Raw genomic sequence first — 25,794 nt, 5'->3', positions numbered from 1 at the left:
GCCTTAAGATGAGTTGTGTTGTATATTTCTGCACTATGCTAGTATGCTCCAATTGCACCTCTCTTAAGACAGATCTATTTATTTATTGTTTGATTAAAAATATATTTTTCCAGTCTGATCCCAATAAGTAAATTGCACAATTATTGAAAGAATCATTAATTCATCTAAATATGCACTCAAGTGACTTTCAGGATAACCATCTTTATGGCTACTTGTATGTGGGAAGGAAAGTTAAAGGTGAAGAGAAGTTCTCTTTCAAGTGCAATATCAGTGAAAACTGTGGGCAAAAGCAAAAGCTTAACATCAAAATGTGGTGTGATGCATTCATGAAGAGTGATGTTTTCATTTCAGTATGAAAATTACTGCCAAGGTCAGTTGCGCTGCATTGAATTCCTGATATTAAAACAAGAGAAGCTATGTTTCATGTATCACTTTTTTCCAGATGTTTTACCATTTTTAATGGACATAAATCATCCATGATCATCATGGCCAACATCAAGATGAGAAGAAAAAAACTGGGCTTTTAGACCAGCAGCGATTTTAAGCTGACCTGTGTTGGTAGTTGAAGGCAAGAGACTGATTAAATCTTCAGTTCTGCATAAGAAATTCAGATAATCCTTGTTGCAGTGCTCTAATAAGCTCATTAATGCCCCCAGGCATGATCCCAGGGCCTCCTTGCACATCCAGCTTGTTCATGCAGAGAGGCTCTAACTGAATATCTAGAGAATAAACCCTGTTGCTTTACACCATTCATCAAGATGATTGGAAAGGAAAAAATGCTTCTGGTTTGAATGTGTTGCATGAAGAAGGTGGAGGCAGGTGGGAACATGCTTGGTATGTTTTAATAATTAACTACATTAATTTATTAATAATGAGAGCACGGTGACAGGACTAATGGTAATAAATACATTGGTTATCTACCAGGCAGCATTATGGAATGTGGCAGACTACGTAGGTTGTTCCAGAAAGGAGAAGCATTTGTAAAATTGAGCAGATTTAAGAAATATTTTAATTAAATTGCAGTTTGTAAGATTTGTCTGTGGTGTACCTCTGATCAGGAATCTAAAGTAGAACTAAAATTAAATGCAGTGATTACTGAGAAAATATAATTTCCTTTTCCTGAGATGTCTCATATGTACAGGGTGAGACTTACCAATCATAAACCTCAGGAAAATAAATCAGAATAATGCCATCTTTACATTCTTTGCTTAAAATATCATTCTGTAAATATGCATGGATACTTTCAGGTACAGGCACAGGTGGATTCCTATTTCATCTCAGAACTGCAGAAAAAACAGGCGATCATTTTTAGGCACAGCCTTAATCATCCAAATTTGAAAACATTGGCATAATTCGTACTTGAGTGAGGATAACATTACTCATCCCTGCTAATGCCCCTAGTAAAGTTAATGTCATGCTTTAAAAATATCTGCTCTGCTGTGGGTTTTATGGTGCCATATGGTCTGCAGAATTAGGAAATAATAACTTTAAACACAAAATCTTCTGTGCACTCTGAATGACACCGAGCGTTGTCATGGAGATGTTCACCTGCAGCAACAGTCTGCTGAAGGTGACTTCAGGAATTGCCAGTGGGAAGGATGATGGGAATGACTTCAGGAATTGCCAATGACATGGATGATGGGAATGACTTCAGGAACTGCCAATGGGAAGGATGATGGGAATGGCTTTAGGAATTGGCAGTGAGAAGAATGATGGGAATGACTTCGGGAATTGCCAATGGGAAGGATGATGGGAATTACTTTAGTAGGAATAGCTGATGGCAAGGATGATGGGAATGACTCTAGGAATTGCCAATGAGGAGGATGATGGGAATGACTTCAGGCATTGCCAATGGGAAGGATGTCCTCTTGAAGCTGTTCCTGTGGTGAAAGGAGGTTTCCAAAGGGACAGAAGTGCCTTGCTGCATTACCCTGCCACTTGAGCAGCAAGCCAAAAATGTAGAAGGAGCATAAATGAACAAACTTTCTAATGAATATACGTTCTAATGGGCCAGCAGGCCACCTGTGGCTAGTGAAGAGCAGGGTTAGGTTTTTGTGAGATGCCAGGTGACTGAGCCACAATACCATTGTTTTCAGGCTACCACAGTGGTTGCAATTTGCTTCAGCTCCTTGCTATTTACCTAGAGTAGAGGGTTTTGTAATGATTAAGAGGAAAGCTCAGAGAAACATCTGCTGTTTGAGTCATGACATTTTGGTGGTGAAATTGAAAATGTTTGCCACTGGGGAGAAGAAACTTTTACCTAATGAATTGATGTATCTTAAGGTCACAGAGCTCTTAAAATGAGAACAGTTTTCAGGGTCATGCTCTTTAAAATGCTGCCTTTTAACTGTGTTAGAACTGTGCCAGATCTAAAATACCATTTCTGTGTCATGGTATGTTAGGGAGCTGTTTATGTATTTGCCAAACATTACTCATGTTTGATTACAACTGTGAAAGACATTAGCTGATTATCTCTTTCCCTCGCCTCCATGGAATCTATCACTGCAGCATTAAGTAATTCCAGGAAAGACAAACCTGCCCAACTAGAGATCTCATTGGTTTCATCACCATTTCTCTGCCTCCGGTTTATTGACTAGAGACCTCATTGCTTGTGTCTGAGAAAGAGCTATCCCATACCTGGTGGGAAGGCTTTCCTGAGAAGAAGAATGCTCTGGGGTTTTTTAAAGGGCCTCTGTTGTTAAAATACCCAATTTTTTATCCAGTGTTCTCACTTCTTTAGCCTTATCTTCTCCAGTAGTTTGTAGGAAAGGTTTTCATGTGTTTGTGCTGCACTTGGCTTGTATCTGACAAGAGACAACTCTGTCTGGGTCTGTCTATGGAGGTGTATTGCAATTTTTATTTAATATAAAAATGCAGACTGGAGATGTCTGCAGTGTTTTCAGGGTTGTATTTCAGCTGTTGTGCTTTTCTGCATTGCTCCTTGTGACACAAGTAATTCTGACCAACGCTTGTGTGGCTTATTTCAAGTAGCTCCCAGTGAAGAACACTTAGAAGTTGTTCAGTTTGACTTAGCTTTTTCTTAGAAGTTATACATAAATTTTTTTTCTGCCTTGGTGGTGGTGCATGTTGTTTATTTTGTATAAAATACTTTATTTTGATTTATTCTATGAACATATATCCATGCAAGTCACTTTGCCTTTGTATTTATAATAGTTGTTTTATGGTATTTATTGCAATAAGCTCATTTTTCTTGTGATATATTAAGTGCTTCTGAAGGGAGTTTGAGTTACATATTTGGTTAGATCAGCATAAATAATGATCTATTGACTTACACATGAATATCCCTGCATAAATTAATGCATATTTTAACCAAGCAGAAATCAAGAAAATAGTAAAACTATCCAGGATACTAAATAAAAGATAGATTTTGTAGAAGCTTTTTTTGTCAAAAATTGATGCTACCGACAAAATATAGCATTATCAAAGGGTAGGATTGAAGATTAGCTTTTATTATGCTTTATTGTAATTTAGGTGATCATTGAGTAGAATTACCAATGATGCTGTATATACAAAGAGCAATTTGTTGACTGTAGCTGAATTGTGGATTCAGGATGTTGTCATCAATTTTTAGAAAGAACTTTAAATATTAGAAAAATGGAAGTGGCCCTCATTGTCCAAAAAACCAACCAACCAACAAAAAAAAAATGCTGCTCACAAACAACAGATCTTAGAAGCTGAAGCTTTTAAACACAGAATGAAAAAGATCCTGTGTAAGAGGACCTCACATGGTATTAAAACTACTTAAAAACCAGCATACAGACAGAAAACCAGAAAAAAACCAAAGCAAAATCCACTTTAATTGCTATTAATAAATATACCATTTCAAGAACTCTCTGCCCTTTTGCTTTGTGATCATTTATCATATCTTTATCCTTTTGTTATGTTTGGAGGGTCAATTTTCCTTCATTCCCCCATCAATACCTATTGACCCACAAAAAATGCAAATATCCATCAGAGTGTTGAATTGCTAGATTGACACATTACCTTACACTTGCCTTTTGTCAAAATTTTAGCCTTTCTTTTCAATGGCTTTCAAAGGCTGTTTTAGATAAGACAAATACTGCAGCAGCGAAGTTCTTTGATGTTGTATTATTTTCCAAGTACCCAGATAAGCACTGGACTAATTTTAGTAAATGAGGAATTAGCAGGATTGTTCCAGGAGAGGCTCCTTGCTCAACATGTCTTTAACAGCCATTAGTTGCTGAAAGCTTCATTTACTCTTTGGTCTATCAAGGTAATGTACAACTGCTAGAAAAAAAGGTAATTTATCTTTCTGTGAAATATTTGCCATGTGTTTTCTTTTTGCATAATTAGTGCTGTGGGTACTTGGCACCCCCTCCTGGCAAGAACACTTGCATATGCAAATGAAGTAAAAGCTTAATTAATGCTAATGAAGTAAGTCCTAAATAAATATATTTCTTGTGCTGTTTTCATCTGCTAAGTCTTCTGCTCTTTTGACTTGCTGTATTTTAGATGCGTTGACTTAAAACCACATATGGAAATGTCAAGGCTTTATTTCATCTTTCCTTTTAATGACTATGCAAATGAGGCAAATGGCAGTGAAACTGAGAAGAAAAATGTCTGCTGGAATTGATTCCGAAAACTAGAAATAAACAAGGGCATTTCAATGTGACATTAACCTCAGGTGTGATATCTCATTTAAAATGTCTGAGGGGTTCAATTACCAAACTTCTGTAGCTCAAAGCACATTTGGAGATCCTTTGTCCTGCTGAGGATTTTTCTGTGAAGGAAGGGAATGTGTGTGATTGAGCATTGCCCACCCAGCCCAGTCCACACAAGAAAACTAAGTTAGGAGTTACCTAAAACAGTTCAACTGTCTTCCTCCTAAGCTGCTGCTACACATTGGATTTTTCTCTTGGGTTTGTCAAACTAGCATTGTAAAATCTAAATGTTTTTTGCCTTTTCATCTAAATTATTTTACCCAAACTATGCTTTGAAGAAAAAAAAATATTAGGAGTTGCTCTGCAGGAATTCTACTGAACTAGTTTACATTTTCCATTATCAATTTCTGGGCGCTCACTCCACTTCAGTATGGATTGGAGGAGCATTTAATGCATGTTCTCTAGTTCCAAAAGGGATAATCCATCTGAAAGCTTTTGTTCCCATCTCAGAAAAGGGGAATGGAGAAAGCAGCCAGAAAACAGAGGTAGTGTTGCAAACCAGGCAAAATTACAGCTTTACTTATGAAGGTTGGATATATTCAGTAAAAGTTTTGTGAGCTTTAGAGAACAGGAACATATAAATGGAGCAAGGCTAAGTTCAGCAAAGAAGTTTCTTCATCAGCTTGCTTGGTGAAATACAACAAACATGTTCTGGTATCAAAGGCAACTTAAAATTATGGGTATTAAGGATTAGATATTGCTGGCCCTTTGTGAGAATAGCCACTTGGCTGTATTTCAAAGAGGTGAAGAAATAATGAGAAAATCATATGTTTTATAGGAGCATTATTCCTCTACTACTGTTTTTCATGTGGAACAGTAAAAAGCCCAGAAGTTTTATAGTGAATAAATCCAGAGGGGTGATAAAAAATATTTCTTCTCCCTGGTTCTTATTCTGTTATCACTGATCTAGCATGCAGCTAATATTCGAGTCAGTATGGAAGCCCTGCACACAAGTAATGCAATTTTTTTATCCAGAAGCTAATGCACTGAAAAATTGATATATCATTCTGCTAAAACACAAATTATTTTTTCATGTAGTTACTTGTGTGGGTGCATGTATATAAAATATATATTTACACACAGTCCAAAGGCACAGGCAAACAAGCATAGTGACACATGTTTGACAGGAGCAGTCATGAGGACTTTCCCATGCAGCAGCCTGCAGGGAGCAATGGAAACAGCAATATGCACCTCTCGTTGTGCTGTTCAACATGTCTGTGTGTAACAAAGCATGTCTGAATATTCACACTTCCGTCTGGTAGCTAATATTAACTGCAACTCCAATGGCTCATAAAATAGGACTGCTGTGCTTCTTGGGTGAAAAATGTGTGGCTTTCTCTAATGCAGAAACATGAAAAGTGTATTTCAGAAGTCTGAAATTCTTTAGAAATAACCACCCATATAAACTGTGAAGCAGAGGTTGAAATCTGATGGATTCCTTAGCTAAACTGGAGTTGGAAAAGATTGGGTTTTATTCTGGACTGTATTTTCATATAACTCCAAAATTCTGCCCAAAACCACTGCATGCTTACCTGTGCCCATGGACCATTTGAGCATGTAGTCACTTCAAAATTGATGATAAAAAAGGCTCTAATACACCATGGGGTGGGTAATTTGTCATATCCATCTATTGGTTACATAATGTAAACTACAGTTTTACCTGTCAGATAAAAGAAAAAGTAAAAAAAGCAAGAAAGCAGCTTTTTTTTTTCTTTCTCTGTAACACCTTGGAAAACGAAGAGGAAAATTCACTATGTTAAGGCACCAAAATGTCAAAACAGAAAGAGTTTGTAGATTTCTAATGCCTTTCCGGTTCAGGTTCTTTGCCAGAGGTTGTTCTAATCAATTGTAAACACAAATTATATTTACCTTTTGCAAAGTGTTTGGCTGAGAAGACTGGTAAAAGACTTTGGTGTCTCTGATGGTACCACTGCCTACAGAGCTCTGCTAGGAACAGACAAAAACGGGACAAAACCAGCTTGACACAAACCCCCCTGAACTCTTGCTGTGTGGCAGGGTTCATCTGACCTCTTCTCTTTATGGGTTCTGTTTGCTGTATGTTAAAATTTATTTTGTCATTTGACACATAACATCCATCAGAAATATAAATATGTTTCTGTCAGTGGAAGTGACAGTGACTGTCCTCTCAGCAAGGTTGAACAACTGAGCATGTTCAGTTCTCCTGGATATTTCTCTCTGTTTTACCCAAGTCCCCCTTGAAAAAGAGACATTAAATTCCATCATCACCAGCCCATCAATGTCCTTGCATGTTTCTTTTTCCCCTGCTGTGGGGTTATGACTTCCCCACTGTGTTTGTGCTGAAGGATCAGAGCTGATCACACTTCTGCTGCACTGTGTTAGAGTGAGTTAGGCTTTCATGTTGACTCAGCCTTAGCCAGACAGTGAAATGCAAAGAGCTGCTTGTGGGGAGTGCATCTCCACTGGCAGCTCCAAGGCCTGCAGAATAAGGATTACAAAGTCAGGTGTACTGTTGATGTCTAAGAGAAAACAAAGCATTGATTTCCGTCACTGTTTATGGCAGATGACAGTACATTCACAGAGACAGAAGGCAAAAGTTTTGTGTGGAAAGAGAGCAAATAGTTGTTTTCAAGTGTTGTTTCCCAGACTCTGAACTCTCCCAAACAGATGTGCTGTTATAAGGGTTAGTAAAAATTTCCTTGTTCCTATTTGTCTCATTCCTGATGAAGTATTTTAAGACAAACTGTGTTTCTTGCATTGGATGTGCTGTGTGGAGCCTGTGCAGGTAGATGTCATCCACTAAAATTCTGGCCCATCATAAAGACAGCTGGCAACTCTGCTAGGGTTTCTCATGTAGAAGATGCTCAGAGGCACCCTGTTCTACTGTACTGCATCATGCACAAAGTTCTCAGGGACTGCTCACCACCCTAAGAACAGCAGAAAATGTAAATATGACTTTATACTTCAGAATTTTCAATTCTGTATTTTTTGTTTTGTCCTGTTAGCTGTTAGAATGCTACTTTCTTACATTTTGTCAAAGAAAACAGAAGATTTCTCCTCTGATACCAAGCCATTACAGTTTCCTTAGATATTTTCCTGTCTCCCAACATTGCTTTTCTTCCTTCTGGAGTAACTAGGTTGAAAATTTTTCAGTTTAGCTTGTTACAGATTGATCAGTCTGGGTATAACTGAATGCTTGATACCAGTGTGAGATGAGCCTGAAATACCAGAGATCATTTTAGAAGCTTTTATGGTGGGGACAGATTATGATTTTATTATAAACTCCATGCTGGCTCATTAGTCAGAAGCGATCAGTAAGTGTGAGGAAGGAGGAGTGTGAATTGCTGAGCACTCACTGTTTTTGCTAAGTCTGTTCCACACATTGCTTGGATGAGGATCAAGGGCTGAGCAGCCCAAGCCTCAGGGGCAGAATTCTTCAGGAAGCTCCATGGGAGGAAGCAGCAGATCCAGACCATAAGCTTGGGGGCAAGGAAGTCTCACTGTGATCTGTGCAGCAGATTTATGAAGCAGCTTTTTGTGTAGGTCGCAGTTCAGATATTAGATGTGATTTTATTTATATAGCACATTACACTATGTTTGCTCTCGTGGGTAAGCTGTCATGGCATGAGGCAGGGTGTGAATTTAGTGAGCATCATGATCCAATATCATTGGAAAGGCAACATAATTAATGTGTGTTGTAACAAAAGAGGGCAATGCTTCCCTGCATTTATTGGAAATCAAGGACATAAACAGCAGAGTTACCATGGAGTTGCTGATAGTCTGTGAGTTCATGGCCTGGTTTATGTCATGGCATTAGTAACTAATCTTATAGCTGCATTATGAGTGCATCCTTGCTATTGTTTACAGTAGATTTATAAACTATCTAAATAGCAATTAAATATAATAGCCTTGTAGATTGTTTGCAGTTGTTCAGAAATGACTGTGCTAACGCATTACTGTGATGCAGTGGCATTAATCTAGACAGAAGAAAAGTGGTGCCCCAGTGTTCTGTTCTTCCTGCTATGTCTGGCAGCTTGATGACTGCAAAAATAAAATTAACATGTTGCAAGTGACACCAACAAAACGGTGGTGTGTGACATTGATGCTTTGAGGTCTCCATGTCTCCTGCTGATCAACAGCTACTTCTCCTCTGCCTTAGTTATAATATAATCAAAACATTTCATAGCTTCCTCTGAAAGAATTGCTGTGTAGGTCAATCACAACCTTTAGAAAATTGGTACCTTTAAGAGTGAATATAGTTATTACTGCTTACAATCGTAAAAATTTTGTTATTATCTATTATTTATTTTCCACCTCATTTGCAGTGTGTCTGATGACGTTTGAAACGTGGATCATGGAAGGACAGATTTTTGTCCACTGCCATGCATTGCTCAGGTAGCTCATGTGGGGCATCATTTACCTATACAATAATGTACCTGCATAATTTAATGCTCTGTGGTGCAAGAGCTGGAGCAAGTCAGAGCTGAATGGCTCTGAAAATTTTGTATAGATTGACCAGCAAAAGAAAAGAAAAAAGCATCTGCAGGGAGGAGATCAGAGCCATTATACAGTCCTGGAGACTTGCAAAGCAGCTGTATTGCAAACTAGATCAGACATTCTAGCCTGCACTCCTGTCTGTGAGAGCTCACTATCTAAATAGACTGCAGATATAATGGATGGGAAAGGAATATGAAATAAAGCTGCTTTGCAACACAATCCCATAAAACTACCCTCGAAATTGTCATCCTGTAACATATGTGATGCGGATAGAAAATTTGTTAAGATGTGGAAAAAGAAATGAAAAGCTGTTGGAAGAAATCTGCGTAATTTTAAGTCAATAAGTCATTAATGAATATTCTAACCTTCTAAAATTCACACCTATAAAAGCTTTATAAGCCACTTTTCTGTGTTTTATATTATCTGAAATGTAGTAATTCTCTTTGGTTTGAGACATTGCTGCAGGACCTGTAAGAAAGGCATTAGCAGAATAATCAGCCCCACCAGTGAAATGAACTGTGAGTGTTTTGGGTGTTAGTTTGCCACCTTGCATTTCTCTTCCCTCAGTGTGAGTTCTTCATCACCATGGAGCTTCTTCCACAGCTGATTCCTGTGGGCAAGAATTCCAGGGCAGAAGAATTCCATTCTTCTGGATGGTGTTTTCTTCCCCAAAGAAGCATTTATTTATCTTTTCTGTGAAAGGAAAAGAAAAAAAAGAAGAAAATAGCAGTTACATTGTTGTTGCATTGGCACACAAAACACATAATCTTAACTATGCCTTGTTTTTCAGCAGGAATCTGCTTCAAGTAAATAAGATTTTGGCAAGGAAAAAGGGCAGGAAGGGGTACTCATCTTCTGTAACAGTGGGTGTAATAATGGTCTGGCAATCTCAATTTAAGTCTCTGAGTCCCAGGGGTATAGTAAATGAAATCACAGATGACAAGAAAATGTTTGCTCGGTTTGGACTTGAAGAAGAGAGGAGATATTACACTGTGACTAAAAATAACATAATCAGTGGCTCTTTTAGAAAAAAAATGTGTCTCTCAGGGCTTTGAAGGATGCTGAATAGTGGTAGAGAAAATGCCAAGCTAGGTATTCATTTGAAAGCTAATGCATTGATAGATACTATGGGTGATTTGCAGTATTTTCTGAATTGATGAAAACTAATTGTGAACTTCTGATGTGGAGCTATTTTTGTAATTTTTCAGATCTGTGAACCAGAAAGCGGCAAAAAATACTTTAAATACCTTAACAGCAACTGTAGGAAAACATCAACCAAATGGTTTCCATGTGGATGCAGGGGTTTGATTTTAGATTCATCCCACAATGAAAACTTAGTTCTAATATTGTTTACAAGTCAAAGGAAGTGCATGGATATCTGCATTTTTCCGTAATTAAGGTGAAAACAACAGTAAGTTGTGACACTACTTTTTTAAAAAGAAAAATTACTCAAAAATTATTTTAGAATTCATAATTTCATTTAATATACCACTTATTTTTTCTGTGTAAGATCCTTGGTTTTGCTGAACTTTCCATGTGCTCAAGAACAAAAGAACATTGACTTTTCAGATATATACAATATATATGTGTGCATGCCTATTGTCCTGCAGTATAAACTTAGCACTGTGCCTGAAACTGGAGAAGTCAAGGTTTAATCTGTGAATAGCAAAGTACAGGGCAACTAAGAAAATATTCTTATTTGACTTTTTTCTGAGTCATGAATAGTTGATATTATTTCTATTAATGGCTGTTAGTGAGAAAACATATTTCATCTGGAAATCTGAATGAAGGATCTGACTGGGGGCAGCTGGACTTGGCCCTGGCTAATGTGTGGTAAGACAGGAGACAGAACAAATGGTAAGAGGCAAGCCCAGATGGAAAAGCATCTTGAAGCTTTTGAAGAATTAATTATCCAACTAATGAGCTGGCAGTCTCACAAGAAGGCACGGAATTTTGCTGAATGCTTAGGAAAGGAGTGAGTGTGGTGGAGGTTGTGCTGAGGTGAAGCCATCAGCCACAGGAGCTGCTTGGCCAAAATCTCTGTGAGGGTGCACAGGGTGACTCTGGTTTCTACACTGCACAGAGCCCAGAGTGCAGCTGAGTGTTCCATGGATGCTGGGCTCTGAACACAGCTGTGCTGCTGCAGAGAGGTGACCTGTGTGTCCTTGCCAGGGTCACCCAGCCGTGTGGCCAGGGATGGCCGTGGGTCGATGTCTTTAACGCTGTCATTAGCAGCTGCAGGAGTTCTGCAGCAGCAGCATTTCCTGAGTGCCTGGAGGTGTCCTTCTGGGCATAATCAGAAATTCCTTACTCTTGTCAGAGCTCATATTTTCAGTGTGAAAGGTAAGGAAGACTGTCACGTTCTCTGGAGTGTTAAGTGGGAGTGCTGAAGTTGTTCCAAATTGGAGTAGTTATTTATATGTTTGTTGGTTTGAGATTCTGTGGAAGAATCTGGTGATTTTCTTGGATCACTGATAGAACTCTCACCTGTACAGACAGAGACCAGTGCTTGTTGTATGAATTTTTAATTTTTTTTCCTAACCAAGGTGTATAGATGCAGGTGCCTTATTTGTTTCCTTTCCAGCTGCATCTTTTCTGTAGCTTTAGACTTTGGTTGGCATCTTCCTTGAACAAGGTGTTTGTGCTGATTAATCCATGGAATGGCAAACCATACCAATAGCCACACTCCTCTATTTCTATACTTCCAGTCTGTTTGAGTGCCCAACCACCCTCTGGGTGAAGAAACTTTTAATACACACCCTAAACCTCTACTGACACAGCTTCAGGCCATTCCCTGGGGTCCTGTCACTGTCACCACACAGATCAGTGAGGTCTCCCCTCTGTCTCCCCCAGGCTGAACAGACCAGCTCTGCTTTTCTTCCCCCTAAAAACCCTGGATTTTGGAGTGACCTGCATGTAGCTCTGGGCAAGCTGCTGCCCAGCTGGAGCAGAAAAGGCTGTGCTGTCACTGAAACCCTGAGGAGGGATGGAGTGGGGATGTGCCATGCAGCAGGCTCCAGAGGCACTCCCAAAGGGAAAAAGCAGAGTATCTTTCTGTGATTTAGCAGCTTTTCCCTGCCTGTAGTGTTTGTAATGATTAAAGACACACGGGGGGAGCTCTCCAGCTCCTGGCACTGGGTTGCTGTTCAGCTGGGCAGAGGATGGCTCTGTTGTCACAGCTGTCTGCCATCTGGAGCTCACTGCTCGGACTGGGTGCTCTGCTCAGGCCTCAGCCTGGAAAAAACCCTGTAATTGGGAAACATGTTGCAAACAGTAAATAAGTGTTTGGGAAGGAATTAATTTAGGAGAAGGCTTGTGAAAAAATAGTTTAGAGGCTGCCAGATGTGGAAGAAAGAGAAGGAATAGTGCTGAGGTAGAGTATTTGAGCAGGCAGGGCCTCAGATTCTTCACAGTCAGTTGAAATGATTGTGATCATTATCAAGAATTAATATCTCACTAATCTAAAACATCCTGGCAGGTGTTTTTCATTAATTGGAAAATACATAATAAAATAATTAAGGAAATTCTGTGGGGTTTTCCTCCATTTGATTTAAGACTTGATGTGCAAAATCTCTAAGAAAACCAAAAGTCAAATAATTTTGAAGGCAATAGATTTTGACATTTATCCCCATTTACAGCATTATTAGCTGAGGGTCTCAGCTAAAAATTGTTTAAAAATGTTTAAGAATACTCATGAAAGATAGGTGGAAGAGAAGAGGTTAAAAAAAAAAGCATAATAATAATTTTCACATACAATAGCATATCCTGGTTCCACTTCGTGCCTTTTTCAATTTATTTTCTTATCATCATACCTGAAAGCTGTGAAAGCATTTTGGGCACAAAGCCAGTGATGTATTCATGAGAATACCTGTCTGATACACCATTAGCAACTCCTTTTTTAGCAGTTTGGGAAGATTCAGTAGTTGCAGTCAACATTTTAGTACTTGTGATGTGGTAAATAGACCCAAGTGTACACTAAGAAAAGCCTTTTACTATTACTTGCTCCCATATACCTGAGTGGAGAGAGACCAGCAAGGGAAATTTTTGGTTTATGTGGCATTGCTCAAAACACAGTTTAACAAAGTGATGAAGTATGTGAAGTGCCCATCCTGGAAATTTTTGGGCACATCTTTATTTCTGCTTGCTGATGCCAGGTAAGGCACATAGGTTTGCAGGACTGTGCGCCAAGGATTTTTGTTAGTTTGTTTGTTTTGATCAATTATTCTTATCCCAGGGTCATGATTTGCTTCAGCAAATAATCTTTAGATAGGTTCCCACTGCTTACTCTACCTGTAATGTAATCTGATAGCAACAGTTTTAGTTCACATTAAAAAAAAAAAAAAATACTAGGCTAAATTATGTTGGTTTTCTTGATTAAGCAGTTAACCATGCCTTGTATCCATTTCTTTTACTTTGGCAAAAAAAAGTGTATTTTTACTGTGGAAATACACATTCACAAGAAGTTCCTGTTGATATTATTTCAAAAGCTTGATACATCCAGCACTCTGTAATCCTTGTTTTCTTTTGCTGTTGATGTTGGGTGATGCATCAGCTTCCCAGAAATTCTCAGCAGTACCAAATACTATTTATAAAGCTCAGTACATTTTGGATTATTCAAACTGGATCAACTCTTTTTGCTTCAGTTTTGAGCTCACTGCTGAGCTTTGAATTCTGACCATAAAGGACTTTGTCCCAAGTCACCTCTGGTTCCCAGTAATGGTTAAAATCATTGCATTGCTCATGGTATGAAGGAACCTCAGCTTTATTGCTTTCTGCAGCAGAAATCATGAAGTGGCTACTAAAAATCATTATTTTGGGGACTCATAGGGAAATCTATTTCAGATGGTAATTTAGAAGCAAAGGGAACAGCAGTAATAGTGATAATAAAGCTCTGCTCTTTGGTTAGTATTTTCCCATAAGTCGTTTATTATAGAGGTGTGAGAGAATGATAAATGACCAGGCTTTTTAAATGGTCTTTGGTGGAAATATATTTACTTCCTGTTACACTCCCTGAGACACCATATATCAGTGTACATTGCTGAAATGGTGTAACAAAAATTTCTGTGCCATTTGGCTTCTTTAGTCCTGTCAGCTGCGTTTTCTCAGTGTGAGTTAGGATGGTGCATAATCTTGCTATTACTTTGATTTTTGTGTTAAGCTGTGGAAGTGCATAGGTGGCCATTATAATTTATTTCACTTTGTCATGGAATCTGGAGCTCAGGCTCACAAAATGAGTGAACTTGATACCCTTTGCAACAAAGTAAGCAGAGAGAGAAGAGCAGACAAGGCTGATGGGTGGCAGTGAAGAAGGAAAAAGGAGGATAAGGAGCCCAGACTTGAAAAATAAAGAGCATTTCTATAGTATACTTGAGGTAAAACATTGGTGTGTCAGAGTCAGAAGTCATCAGCAAGCTGAGAAGAGTTAACTGCAGACTTCTCTTTGTTTTTGCTTTTTCTCCATGTTCTCACACCATGACATAAAGCTGTAACTTACATTTGTGATGTATGTACTATGCTGTATGTCCTTGTAGAAGTGTCTCATTTCACAGTTAGAAAAACAGATGAAAATTTCTTTATCCATTCAGCTGTTATAAAACTTGTCTCCTGTATGATTTTGAGAGATGTAATAATGTTTATTAACATGAGTAGAAATATTTCAACTGGAAAGACAATTTCAGAGGAAGGATTTGCTTGCCATAAGTATTAAAAGTTTGCTTATTTTTTTCAAATTTATAATAAAAGGGAATATGAAGACAATGTTTGTGGAAACTCATGCTGAATTATTCTGTAGACTGTTCTGAGCCTCTGAGGAAATTATGTATTCATTGCTGAACATTCTTTTTTATCTACCAAAATATTGTTTTTTCCCTCCATCTCTCTTACCTCATCCAGATTTATATATTTGAAAACAACATCTACTATCAGCCTGATGTAAAGAGCAGCTCATTGCGCCTGACATCCTCGGGAAAAGAAGGAATTATTTTTAATGGAATTGCAGACTGGTTATATGAAGGTAAGCTGCACGAATATATCTGGTTATTGAAACAGATGAAGGGTCCTTGTTCAAACCCAACAGCACAAATCTATTAATTTCAGAAAATGCTGAGGTTGGGTTTGCTTCTTTCCCTTCTCATTTTCCTTCAAGATTGCCTTTGTATCTGTTCATTCTTTGTATTGGCTGCTGGTTTGCATCTAGCAATGTTTTCTGAGGAAGAGGAATTCATTTCCAACCAGAATGCAGCAAATATCTGGGGAGCACCAGGGAGCATGGAAAAGTGAGGAGGGAAAGGGCTCAGTTTGCTGCTTTTTGGGAAAAAAGCAAACTAAAAGGTTTGCTTTGAGTTACAAAAACATTTACAGTTAAAGCACCCAAATTATAGTGGGGCTTAGCTCAGTCTGTCTTTACAGCCAGGACCACAGAATGTCTCTCTCTGCACCCAAAATGCTTTAAACATAATGATACATTTAAGGGGAAAAAAAGAAAAAAACAAAGCAAAACAAACAAAAGAAAAAGGAGCAGATTATCTGGCTTGGTGTAACAGCTTAAAGTTAACAAACATTTCAGTTACTATTTTTGTGGGACGTACTATTTTTTTTCACGTTTTTGTTACTATTTTTTTTCACGTATTCTGTAGATAACTAGCTTGGTGTTAAATTCTTGGTTACCTGAGATACAGAATTTCTTGTTTGAATTTTTTTGAGGAATGGTGTTAACATCATACAGCAAGGAACTTCAGCGTGGCCCTTAAAAATGGTCTATCCACATCTCTTGGCATTTCAGTAATTAGTCCACACCTCACCTTGGGGGTTTTTTTTAAGTGTCTGCCCAAGTGAATTCTGAGGTTAGAATGGTAATTTGTGTCTGTATCTCATGGCTACCTACTTCTAGGGTTTCCATTAGTGTTTTGGAATGTCTTAATGTGGCATTGTATTTCAAAGCATAAGGACAAAAGAACATTTTTTAAATGGAATATAGTTTTATATGCACTTAAGAATCTTAAAATCTAACATGACAGCGTGTATATTGAAGAATTTAGGCAGATATAGCTCATTGAAGTTGATGTGGTATATCAAGTTTTTGCTAAAACAAAGTGAAGTTACTAAGAGTCAAAGCTATGAGAAGCAAAGGTTGTCTAGTTTGGGACTAGAAAGTTTCTGAAGTGTTGTGGGAGATGATCCCAAAGCCTTCCTAATGTAGCAGTTCCTAAAGCCTTCTTTAAATGATTCTGCTTTTTATTTTCCAAGTTTTTTAATGCCTGGCCCAAGTACTGTTGCATTTCCTGACTTGCAGAGAACTCGCTGAGTTCCAGGGCTGCAGACAGGCAATGAGCTCTTCTCAGCAATAAACAATAACAATAAAAAAACTGGGAGAACCCCAATGTCTGCTGGCATGAATGAACACTCTGCTCCTTCCCCATTAAGCCAGAGCAGTGCTCCCCTTCCAGCAGAGCTTTTTAATAGCAGCACAAGCTGAGCAGGCTGAAGATTGTCCAGGTGAAGTTGAGAGATTTTCAGTTGAGTCAAGCACTCTTCCTCCTTTGACCTCATTTGTTTTCTTTCATCATTTCATGACTTTTTTGTTAGCATTTTACCTTACAAGGCATCTGGGTATGGTTTGGTTTTTTTTGTGTGAATAACCTTGTCTAAATGCAAACAGTAATATTTTAAAGCAAACACAGTTGGGATTTTTGCTATCTGATATTCACCATTGATTCTCTGCTCTTCTCCTGTGTAAAAGGTTTTAGTTATCCAGTCAGGGAGAGAAGCATCACCCAGAATACATGTCTTTGAATATAAGTCCCAGTTTCATTTCACCTAACCTTAGATAATTCAACCCATTAAGCTGCTTCAGAGCTCTCAGAATCCGATTAGCATCTTGGAGAGTCTCTGTTGACAATTAAAGCAGTTTTGTTCGGTAGGCTCTCAAATTAGGTATGCAGTCAGGCTTTTTCCCTCAGTACACTATTCTCAATTAGGTTTCCAGCCAAATTCTTCAGATTTAAATACAGAATCCTTGCTAAGCAGGCCAACATATCAAATACATAATGAAAAAAGTCTAAGTCTTTTCACAAGTGGAAGCAGAGGACCTGCACAGGGTGAATTTGGAATTGCTCAGGAGCTGCTTAACTGGGATTCCAGGAGTTTGGATTCTGTGTCTGTGGTTGTTTCTGGGTTGTTTCTTTTGACTGTGAAATACAATGACAATAAATGAAAGAAAACAGTGAGTGACATTTTTGAGAATTACTTTCATTTGGAGAGCAAATAAAATTTGGGTAAAAATAAAAGTTGTTTGGATTTTCAAAAGGTTACACTCCAGAAAAACTGAACTTCCCAAGAATTAAAGCTGTCCACTAAACTAGGACAAGAAAGTCAAAATATTGCACTCTGAAAAGGATTACATAAATATGACTGTGTGAAGATCTGCATTTTACATGGTGCCACAACTCAAGAGAAATCAGGTGTACTGAAGTTTTATATGAAGAGAAGAAAAAAAAAAGACAATCCTAAAAAATACCCCAAACCCCCAAAGCATTAAAATGGTCCAAATCCTCTAAAATTTAAATAAACACATATATTGGAATGCAATGAAACTAAACATATGGCAGGTAGAATCATCTTTCACATTTAGGTGATTTATTCATGTCAGTGAAAGTATGAATTTGAGGAATATGGTTAAAGCTTGGTCCTTCAATATTCCCTGTTATCCAAACATTCACCCCAGGATGATGTGAAATTCCTGAAATTCCAGCAGACATGTTTCAGGTTGGCACAGGGAATAAGCTGGATGCTGTGTGATAGTTCTTTTGTGGACCCTAAGAAAATCTGGTTTTGCAGAGGAACTTCTTCACTCCCACATTGCTCACTGGTGGTCTCCAGATGGGGAAAGATTGGCCTTCCTGACCATCAATGACTCTCTGGTACCCAACATGGTCATTCCCCGCTTCACAGGAGGGCTCTATCCCAAGGGAAAGCAGTATCCATACCCAAAGGTAAGATCAGTGCTCACTGACAATATCCAAACATACGGAAAGAGTGTTTCCACTCAGTACCAGGGGCTGATTTTGTTCGTGTTGCTTCTCAGAAAATAATCATCACTTTTTTTTTTTCAGTAAATTGTAATGCGTTTTGTTGGAAAGAAACTATCGGGTGAAGGGACAGCAGAGAAACAAATCTAAAGTAATTTCATCACTGATATTTGGCTTGGTAAAATCAATCCAGCACCTCAGAGAGAAGGGTAAAGCATTTTAGGGACTGCATAGAGAACAGATCCAACCCCAGCTGCACTGGTGTCAGACACTCTGTGCTCCTTCACTGATGCAGAGATCTCCATAGATTGTTCTGTTATTAATAAATGTGACAGACTGGCATTGAACAGGATAAGCCACAGTAACATATTTTCATGGCCATGAGAAAAAAGAAAAAAAAAGTAGAACTATCACTGTGTTTCAGAAGATTTAGGGAAGGGTTTTTGGATTTGTTTTGGGGAAGTCAAAAAACAGCCCAGACAGGGATGATGGCTGAAATGGCTTCTCATTTTCTGGGGATTTTCTGCTGAGTTGCCTCTAGATCTGTTGTTTTGATCTCCCAGCTGATCAGTTTATTCAGCCCTTGCATGCAGTTTCCAAGTGTCTGAGTTCCTTTCTGATGGGGTGCATAGATCCACATATATGCTACTCCTTTGATATTTCAGGGAAAGTTTATTGAGAGCTTTAGAAAATATTCCTGTTACCCTGCTATTCCTGCTGCTGGTTTTTGGTGATGAACCTTTATTCTTGATGGCTGAACAGTTAGACTGTACCAGGTACTACGAAACAATAACATATATTTTGTAAATAAAATGTATTTTTGCTATGAAATAATACTCTGAAATCATGAAGTAACAGTAATTTTAGAGGTTTTACTTCATTGGCAAAAGGCCTTGAGTGACAGAGCAAAGAAAAAACAAGGAGCATTTTTAAGTCAGCTTTGTAAATGAAAAAGGAGTAATTCTATTTCATTAGCAATTCAGCATAAAAGTGATACACAATGCTACTTCAGTAATCTCATTAATGAAAAAACATTATCTTTATTTAATGTCTCCATTTAACACAAATTTAGCTACCCGTTAAACATCATTAATTGGTAATGAAGCTGGTGGTGTAGCAACAGAGATTACAAAAGAGATTTGGTCTTTATTATAGAGTGCAACCATCAGAGAAAATTATATCTAGGATTAAAACCCAAAATGCAATACACATTTTTCTGAACCCTAGAACATGCTTATCTGTGTACATGTCATCCACACAGAGTGTATTCTTCAAGGAAAAAAAAGAAGTTCTGCATTTGTGCAAGCTGTGTTCATGAAAAGGATGCCTGTGAAAGATGACATTTCTTTTGGGGCAGATGTCAAAATTTTTATGAAGAAAAAAGAAAAGTAATTCTCACTGCCCAAAAGTCTATCGCTCATTAAACTTTTTTTTTCCCCTTAGCAGTGTTAAAAACACACAAGTGCCACTTCCTTGTCCTCCTCAGTACTCAGAAATTAGTGGTTACAGCATTCTGGATTTATTTTGAGATAAACCCAATTTCTAAAAGGAATTTATGGGTATATTTCAGCCTGTGAAGAGCCAAGTGTACAACTTTGTAGCTTTCTGTGATAAATCTGCAGATTTTTACCTTTTCCTGCCAATATTAAACAGGAGTCATTCCCGTTGAGGAATACACTTAATTTTTTGTATCCCAAGGGTATTATATTTTGTATCCCAAGGGTATCCCAAGGGTGTTATGAAACAGACTTGGGGATGGCATGTCCAGGACAGGGATGTGGGACCAGGAGCATCTCCTTGCAGCCCTGCAGAGCCTCTTTTTCCATCCCTATTGCTCTCTCTCCATCTCAGGAGCATCCCTCAGTAATGAGCCATGATACAGGAGAAGGATGATTCCCGCCTCCCTGTGGATGCTCAAGATTTATCACACTCTTCCCAGTGGGTATCCATCAAACTGCCATGTTATTCCCCTTTAGCAACAAAAAGCATTTTGTTTCCCTTGGAGCTGGCCTGCCACAGCAGCTGGCTCCTGATCCAGGCCAGAAATTGAGATTTTCAGCTCAGCAAACAAGGGAGGGAAGAACGAGGGGAAATGGTAAAGAGAAGGAGAGGAGGAAGAGGAGGAATGCTGTCTCAGACTGGGGTAGTGCAGCTTTTTAGAAGGAGCAATAGCATCTGAATAAGGTTTTGCTGGAGGCTGGATTTAATTGCAAATTTAGGAACTGACTGTTTTGGCAGCTGACTTTGCTGAATTGGGCAAAGCCACTTCAGTGCTGGTCACTTGCTCTGCACAGGAAGGTCTGCCAGCAGTAAAGGATGGTGAGAGAGTCACTCAGTGCTTCATATTTTTATCTGTGTGATTCATATGGCTGTGAAATTAATTTTTCAGGTTTAACATACTTGAACTTTAATAAATTTCCATTATTATAAAAATATTGAATTATGTTAATGAGTGAATCTGCTTAGCTGTCAGTGATTCAGTGCCTCTAAACTCCTGTTTGTATTTTCTTTTCCAAAGGCAGGTCAAACAAACCCAACAGTAAAGCTGTTTGTGGTTAATCTGTATGGACCAGCACATACACTGGAACTGATGCCACCTGACAGCTTCAAGTCAAGGTATATAATTTCATTGTTTTGAAACTCTTGTTTGATTTAACCTAACTTGTCTCTCAGGCTAATCATTGCCCTTTTAGATCAGCACAACACTTATCTTTGGCTGGAATGCACTTGATCTCAGTCCCCATGGCTAAACATAGTGACAAGAAATAAAATAAAATACAGCTGTACTGGACTGATCTCCTCTTATAAACCAGGGGGCTGGGATGGGCTCATGTCTTAAAAAGCTCCAATTTATTAGAAATATATGAAATTAAGAATCCTAGGCTATGATTAAGAGGAGTATCCTGCTTCTGAGGCTGTTACTCATTCACTCCCAGCAATTTCTTGCTGTGTTTCCAACTTGTTGCTTTCTGTTTCTGCCACGAGATTGCAGAAATGTCTTGCAGCTGCACAGAACAGAGAAGCAGGGTGTTCCCCCAGTTAGAATTATTCTGAAATCATTTGGCTTCTCATCCCAGCTACCAGGGGCAGTGAGGTGACATCAGATCAGACAGGCTAATAAAGGCAGAGCTGTGTTTTTCAGGGGGAAATTCCAGCAGAACCACTGAGCTGATTTAACATTTCCTCTGAGGCTGAGGAAATGAGGTCTGGCTGCAACTGGTGACTCTCCTGCTGAACTTGCTGTGATAAGCTGAGCCCCTCATTGCCTATCCTTGCTTGAGATGCCTGAATTTTTTCTTCATGGGCAAGAAAATTTTCATCCCTTCCTATATTTGTATTCCATGTGTAGAATTGCAATCACCTTGATTCAATTCCCATTGTGGTTTCAGTACAGAATATTGGTGATCTTCTAGCCCGAAAATGTTATATAATAGAGGTAATAATAAAAATAATAACAACAATAGTTTCTACAGGCCAGATCTGTTTGCTGTCTAAGAGCCAGAGAAATTCCACATCCTCTTTTCACTCAAGGCATTTTCAGATGGAGAATGGTGTGAAAAGGGTTGGCAAAGAAAAAGCTACCTCTGGCTGAAAAAAAACCCACCTCTGCCTGTGTTATTCCAGTTCCTACAAATCCCCAAATGTTTTTAGTAATTATTCTCAAAACAATCAGGATGTTAACATTGGGCACTTACTCACAAATGTTGTGAGCAATCTTAGGCTGGTGTAGCTCTCTTCTACATAAATTGAGGTACTCTAATTTACTGCAGGGATAATTTAATAGTGAATTTATGCCTTGAAATTATTGGTGTCAGCTGGCATGCTTACTGATTGTGTTAGTAAGAGAAATTATTTTGAATGAGTTGAGCATTTTGAAGTATTTTCTTTCTATTGATGGGCCACTACTGAAAAACATAATAAAATCTCCTGCTGCTTGCTAACCCTTCATTAGTTTAAGCAGTGCTATAAGATCTGAAAGAGATTTCTTGCCATCCAGATCAGCATCTTCACTCTCCTTTATGGCATTAAAGTTCTCCTTTAAGTGTCAGAAGGTGCAGAGAAGTTAAGCAAGGAAGCAATGTGTAAATCCCCAAGAAAAAAATCATCTTGGAAATGTTCAGATGTTATGGTTTCACTTTGGATTTTTCATATTCATTCTGCCTCCTCAGCAGATGGAAGTAGTAGCAGACTCAAATATTAATATTAGTATCTTAAAATCTTTTTTTTTTTCTTATCTTGAAGCTGAAACCAAATCTCTGGAGCATCTTTGCCAGGCTTCTCAGTTTTTTATAAAGATACTGTTGCTGTTGAATTGAAATAATATTAATATTAAAAATTCTGGCTTTCTAGTGCATGAGAAGACTGAGGAAGTCTATTTAAACTTGGGGGAAAAAAGTTAGTTTCCTCTCAATTTTAACTATTAAGGTATAATTCTCCTGCTGTAAAATTTAGAAAGATTGTATAATTGTGAGCCAATTTTACTGTAAATTGTGCATCTGATTTGGAATTTCAGTAACAGTCTTCACACTGATCATCAACCCATATATGTCCATATATCAATATATATAGGTATGAAAAATGTGTTTTAAACTGACTTCCCTAGAGTGGAAATCTTTGAAGTTTGTAATGGTTGGGAGATTTATTTTTTTTCTAAACTATTAGCGTTTTTAATAAAAGTAGTAGCTACCTGTAGCAGTCAATTTATTTCAGTGCCTTTCTAATCCATTCATTGTGGAGTCATTAGTAAATAAGTCATGGGAGCCTTTCAGAATTAAATTGAATAGTTCATTGTCACACAGAGTGTTAAGGATCTTTCAGGGCAGAAATATTTTAGAAATAGCTATTATACAGGTCCTAACCAACTGCTGTTATTAAGAAATTCCCTCCTACACAGAGAAACAAATGGAAAGGGAAGGGGAAAGAGGTTCTGTTGGTTATAACCACAAAAATTAACATTCACATTCTCATTGACCATTGTTGGTTATAACCACAAAAATTAACATTCACATTGTCTGAAATTGTTTCTATTGCAGGAACTCTGAAGATATAAAACTGTTTCCCTAATTTTTAGGGCATCTGGGAACTTGATGTAAGATTGAGTAAATTCAATGAAAAGTTTAATTAATAAATCCAGTGAAAAAATCGTTTGCTTCTTGTAGGGATCCTGTAAAGATGCTTGGTAATATTTCCCAAGTTCTGTTCAGGTTATTCTGATATAAAGATAGCAATAGCACTTGTAAATTTTACTCCTGAAAGTTTGATTCTATAGAAAAGTTTACCACCTAGTATGCACTCTTAATGCCACAAAAAGACTGACAGTCTTCCTCCAAATACATGTTTGTATTTCATGCAATTGCTGTTTCCCCCTTGGTGCTTCCATTTCATGTGTACAGTTACGTTTTATTCAGTGGCAAACATGATTTAATATTTTGCTTCAGTCCTTTGTCTGGAATGCAATTGGTCTTTCCTCTTTAAAGCAGAGTTGTGAGGAAACTTGAGGTATGTAAACAGATCACTTGCAATAGAGCCTGAGAAGCTTGGAGACACAAACTGATTGCTTTCCTGCTTGTGTCATATTGGTAGATCTTGTTTTACTTGTGCATATGTTTTTGCCCCTCAGTAAGATCAAACATTTGTTAAAGCAAAAAAAAAAAAAAAAAAGTAAATATTAGACTTGGAATACACTGGAAGTCCCCAGTGATGTTTATCATTCTGGTATCCACATGTGAAAATACCTGTTTTGCTAAAAGTCAAATAGGAAAGCCAAAGAAAGCTGTGTATGCTGGGCTGCTGAGGTGTGTCAGTGAATTCCTGTCTCCTGCCTCTCCTGTGTGCAGCCTGAGCTGCACAGCTTTGCTGCTGGTGCTGCTTAGCATCTTTGATCTGGTAAGGAGGCTTTTGAATGCATAATTAAATGCATGTTGTCAAAGAGCAATGAGATCTCTGTCAGTAATAGATTAACAGCCTAATTCTATTCCAGCTAAGCCCCTTGTTTTAAAGGGCTCTGAGTTTCCAGACAAACTCACTCCACTGTAGCACAGAACTCAGCTGGGCTGTGCAGGTGTCCAGCTGCCCCCAGTGCAGAAGGGAAGGAATAGCTGAGCTGGGGTGACAGACTGCAGCAGCTCTGTCCTGTAACATCCCCAGCCTGACAGCCCAGCAGGATTTTGGGGGGAGGGAGGCAAATCCTTCATACCACCAGCCTAGGAGAGCTCATGTGCTCAGCCAGCCTTGTAAAGGACAGACAATTCAGCTGATACTATGAGCTGTTTGTTAAGACAGAAACAGGAACACAGGGATAGTGAGAGGGACTTGCCTTTTATCCAGAAATCCTGTCATAAAATACTTGTTATTTTGTAATTTTGAAGTGGGCTCTAGCTGCACTCTGATATTACAGACTCACAGAACTTTTTGTTGTTGTTGTTGTTTGGCAGTAGGACTGGATTTGTTTGCAAAAATGTGTGTCATCTGAAGGTATTTGTTGTAGGAAAATACTGGCTGCTGTTGGAATTCAGTGCTTGTTTCCAAGCTGGCTGGAAAGCACACAGTTCATGTGCATTTGCAAACATATGTTTCACAGTTGGGAAAGTTTGTGTATATATGCAGAAATTTCCCAGGGGAACATCAAACTGAAGGACTGAGCCTTCCCACTTGGAGGAACACAGATGCTGGAATTTTGGGGTTATTTTCTGCATCCCTCAGCACTGTCACTGCCATGCAGTACAAATTCAGCGTTTGAATGAACTGTATATATGCTGGGTTGTTTCAAAGTCTAATCTGAAATATCAAAGATCTGAACATTGTGTTTTCAAATGTTTTGCTCAGGGAATATTATATCACCATGGTGAAATGGATAAGCAACACCAAGGCTGTGGTGAGGTGGTTAAACAGAGCTCAGAATATCTCCATCCTTACAGTCTGTGAAACCACAACTGGAGCTTGTACCAGGGTGAGTTGTTTGCTTTTTTCCCCAAGGTCTCTCTTCAAGGTTTCTTCTGCATTTCGTTTTCACAGTCAAAAAAAGATTTTTGGAAATCAGTTTGCAGATGCAGTAGTTGCAAGCTGAATATAATTAGTCAACAGGGAGGAAATGGATGTGAGAAAATTCCAAATGTGGTGAAATGATTTCATGCAATTAGCAGCTTTGAGTGACATTTTCAGAATTACTAAGCTTTGTTCATTCATTAACTTCAGTGGAAACTGCAGTTGCTGAACATGGTGTACTTGGGATATAGCGAGAGCAGTGACAAGCTTGTCCTCTGACAGATATTTTCAGCTGACTGGTTTCTCCTCTCTCCCCCTGCAGAGTTTCATTTTAGATCTTTCTGTCTCTCACAGCTTACACACACTTAAGAAAAAGGTGTAAAATTCTTGCAATTCCTTCAAATTTGATAGCAGACTCTTAATAAATTTAGAAAATAAAAGAAATTGAAAGGCAACAGGGATACTTCATTTTTGGATGTAAGCCAAGCTGAAATACATTTTTCTCTTTGAATCCAGCCACATTCCACCCCTGGACCCAGACTTTGACTTCTGACCCTCCAGCATTCCATCTCTCCATTTTCACAGTCAGTCTTGCATCTTGAATG

General features: G+C 38.4%; 1 protein-coding gene across 2 annotated transcripts in view; it reads left to right on the top strand.

The window, feature by feature from the left end:
• The window catches only part of DPP10 (dipeptidyl peptidase like 10), a 415,449-nt gene that overhangs the window by 355,838 nt on the left and 33,817 nt on the right, over positions 1 to 25,794 (top strand). For both annotated transcript variants that reach the window (XM_085067064.1, XM_085067063.1), the window contains exons 8-11: positions 15,072 to 15,192; positions 18,015 to 18,169; positions 20,724 to 20,821; positions 25,031 to 25,154. In XM_085067064.1, coding sequence (XP_084923190.1) covers positions 15,072 to 15,192; positions 18,015 to 18,169; positions 20,724 to 20,821; positions 25,031 to 25,154 — 498 coding nt within the window. The remainder of the gene's footprint in view (positions 1 to 15,071; positions 15,193 to 18,014; positions 18,170 to 20,723; positions 20,822 to 25,030; positions 25,155 to 25,794) is intronic.

The sequence above is a fragment of the Lichenostomus cassidix genome, chromosome 7, assembly GCF_008360975.1.
Source record: "Lichenostomus cassidix isolate B80296 chromosome 7, HeHo_3.0, whole genome shotgun sequence".
Taxonomy (NCBI): Eukaryota; Metazoa; Chordata; class Aves; order Passeriformes; family Meliphagidae; genus Lichenostomus; species Lichenostomus cassidix.
The sequence above is the reverse complement of the archived record's forward strand: the minus strand, read 5'-3'. Positions and strand labels throughout refer to the sequence as shown.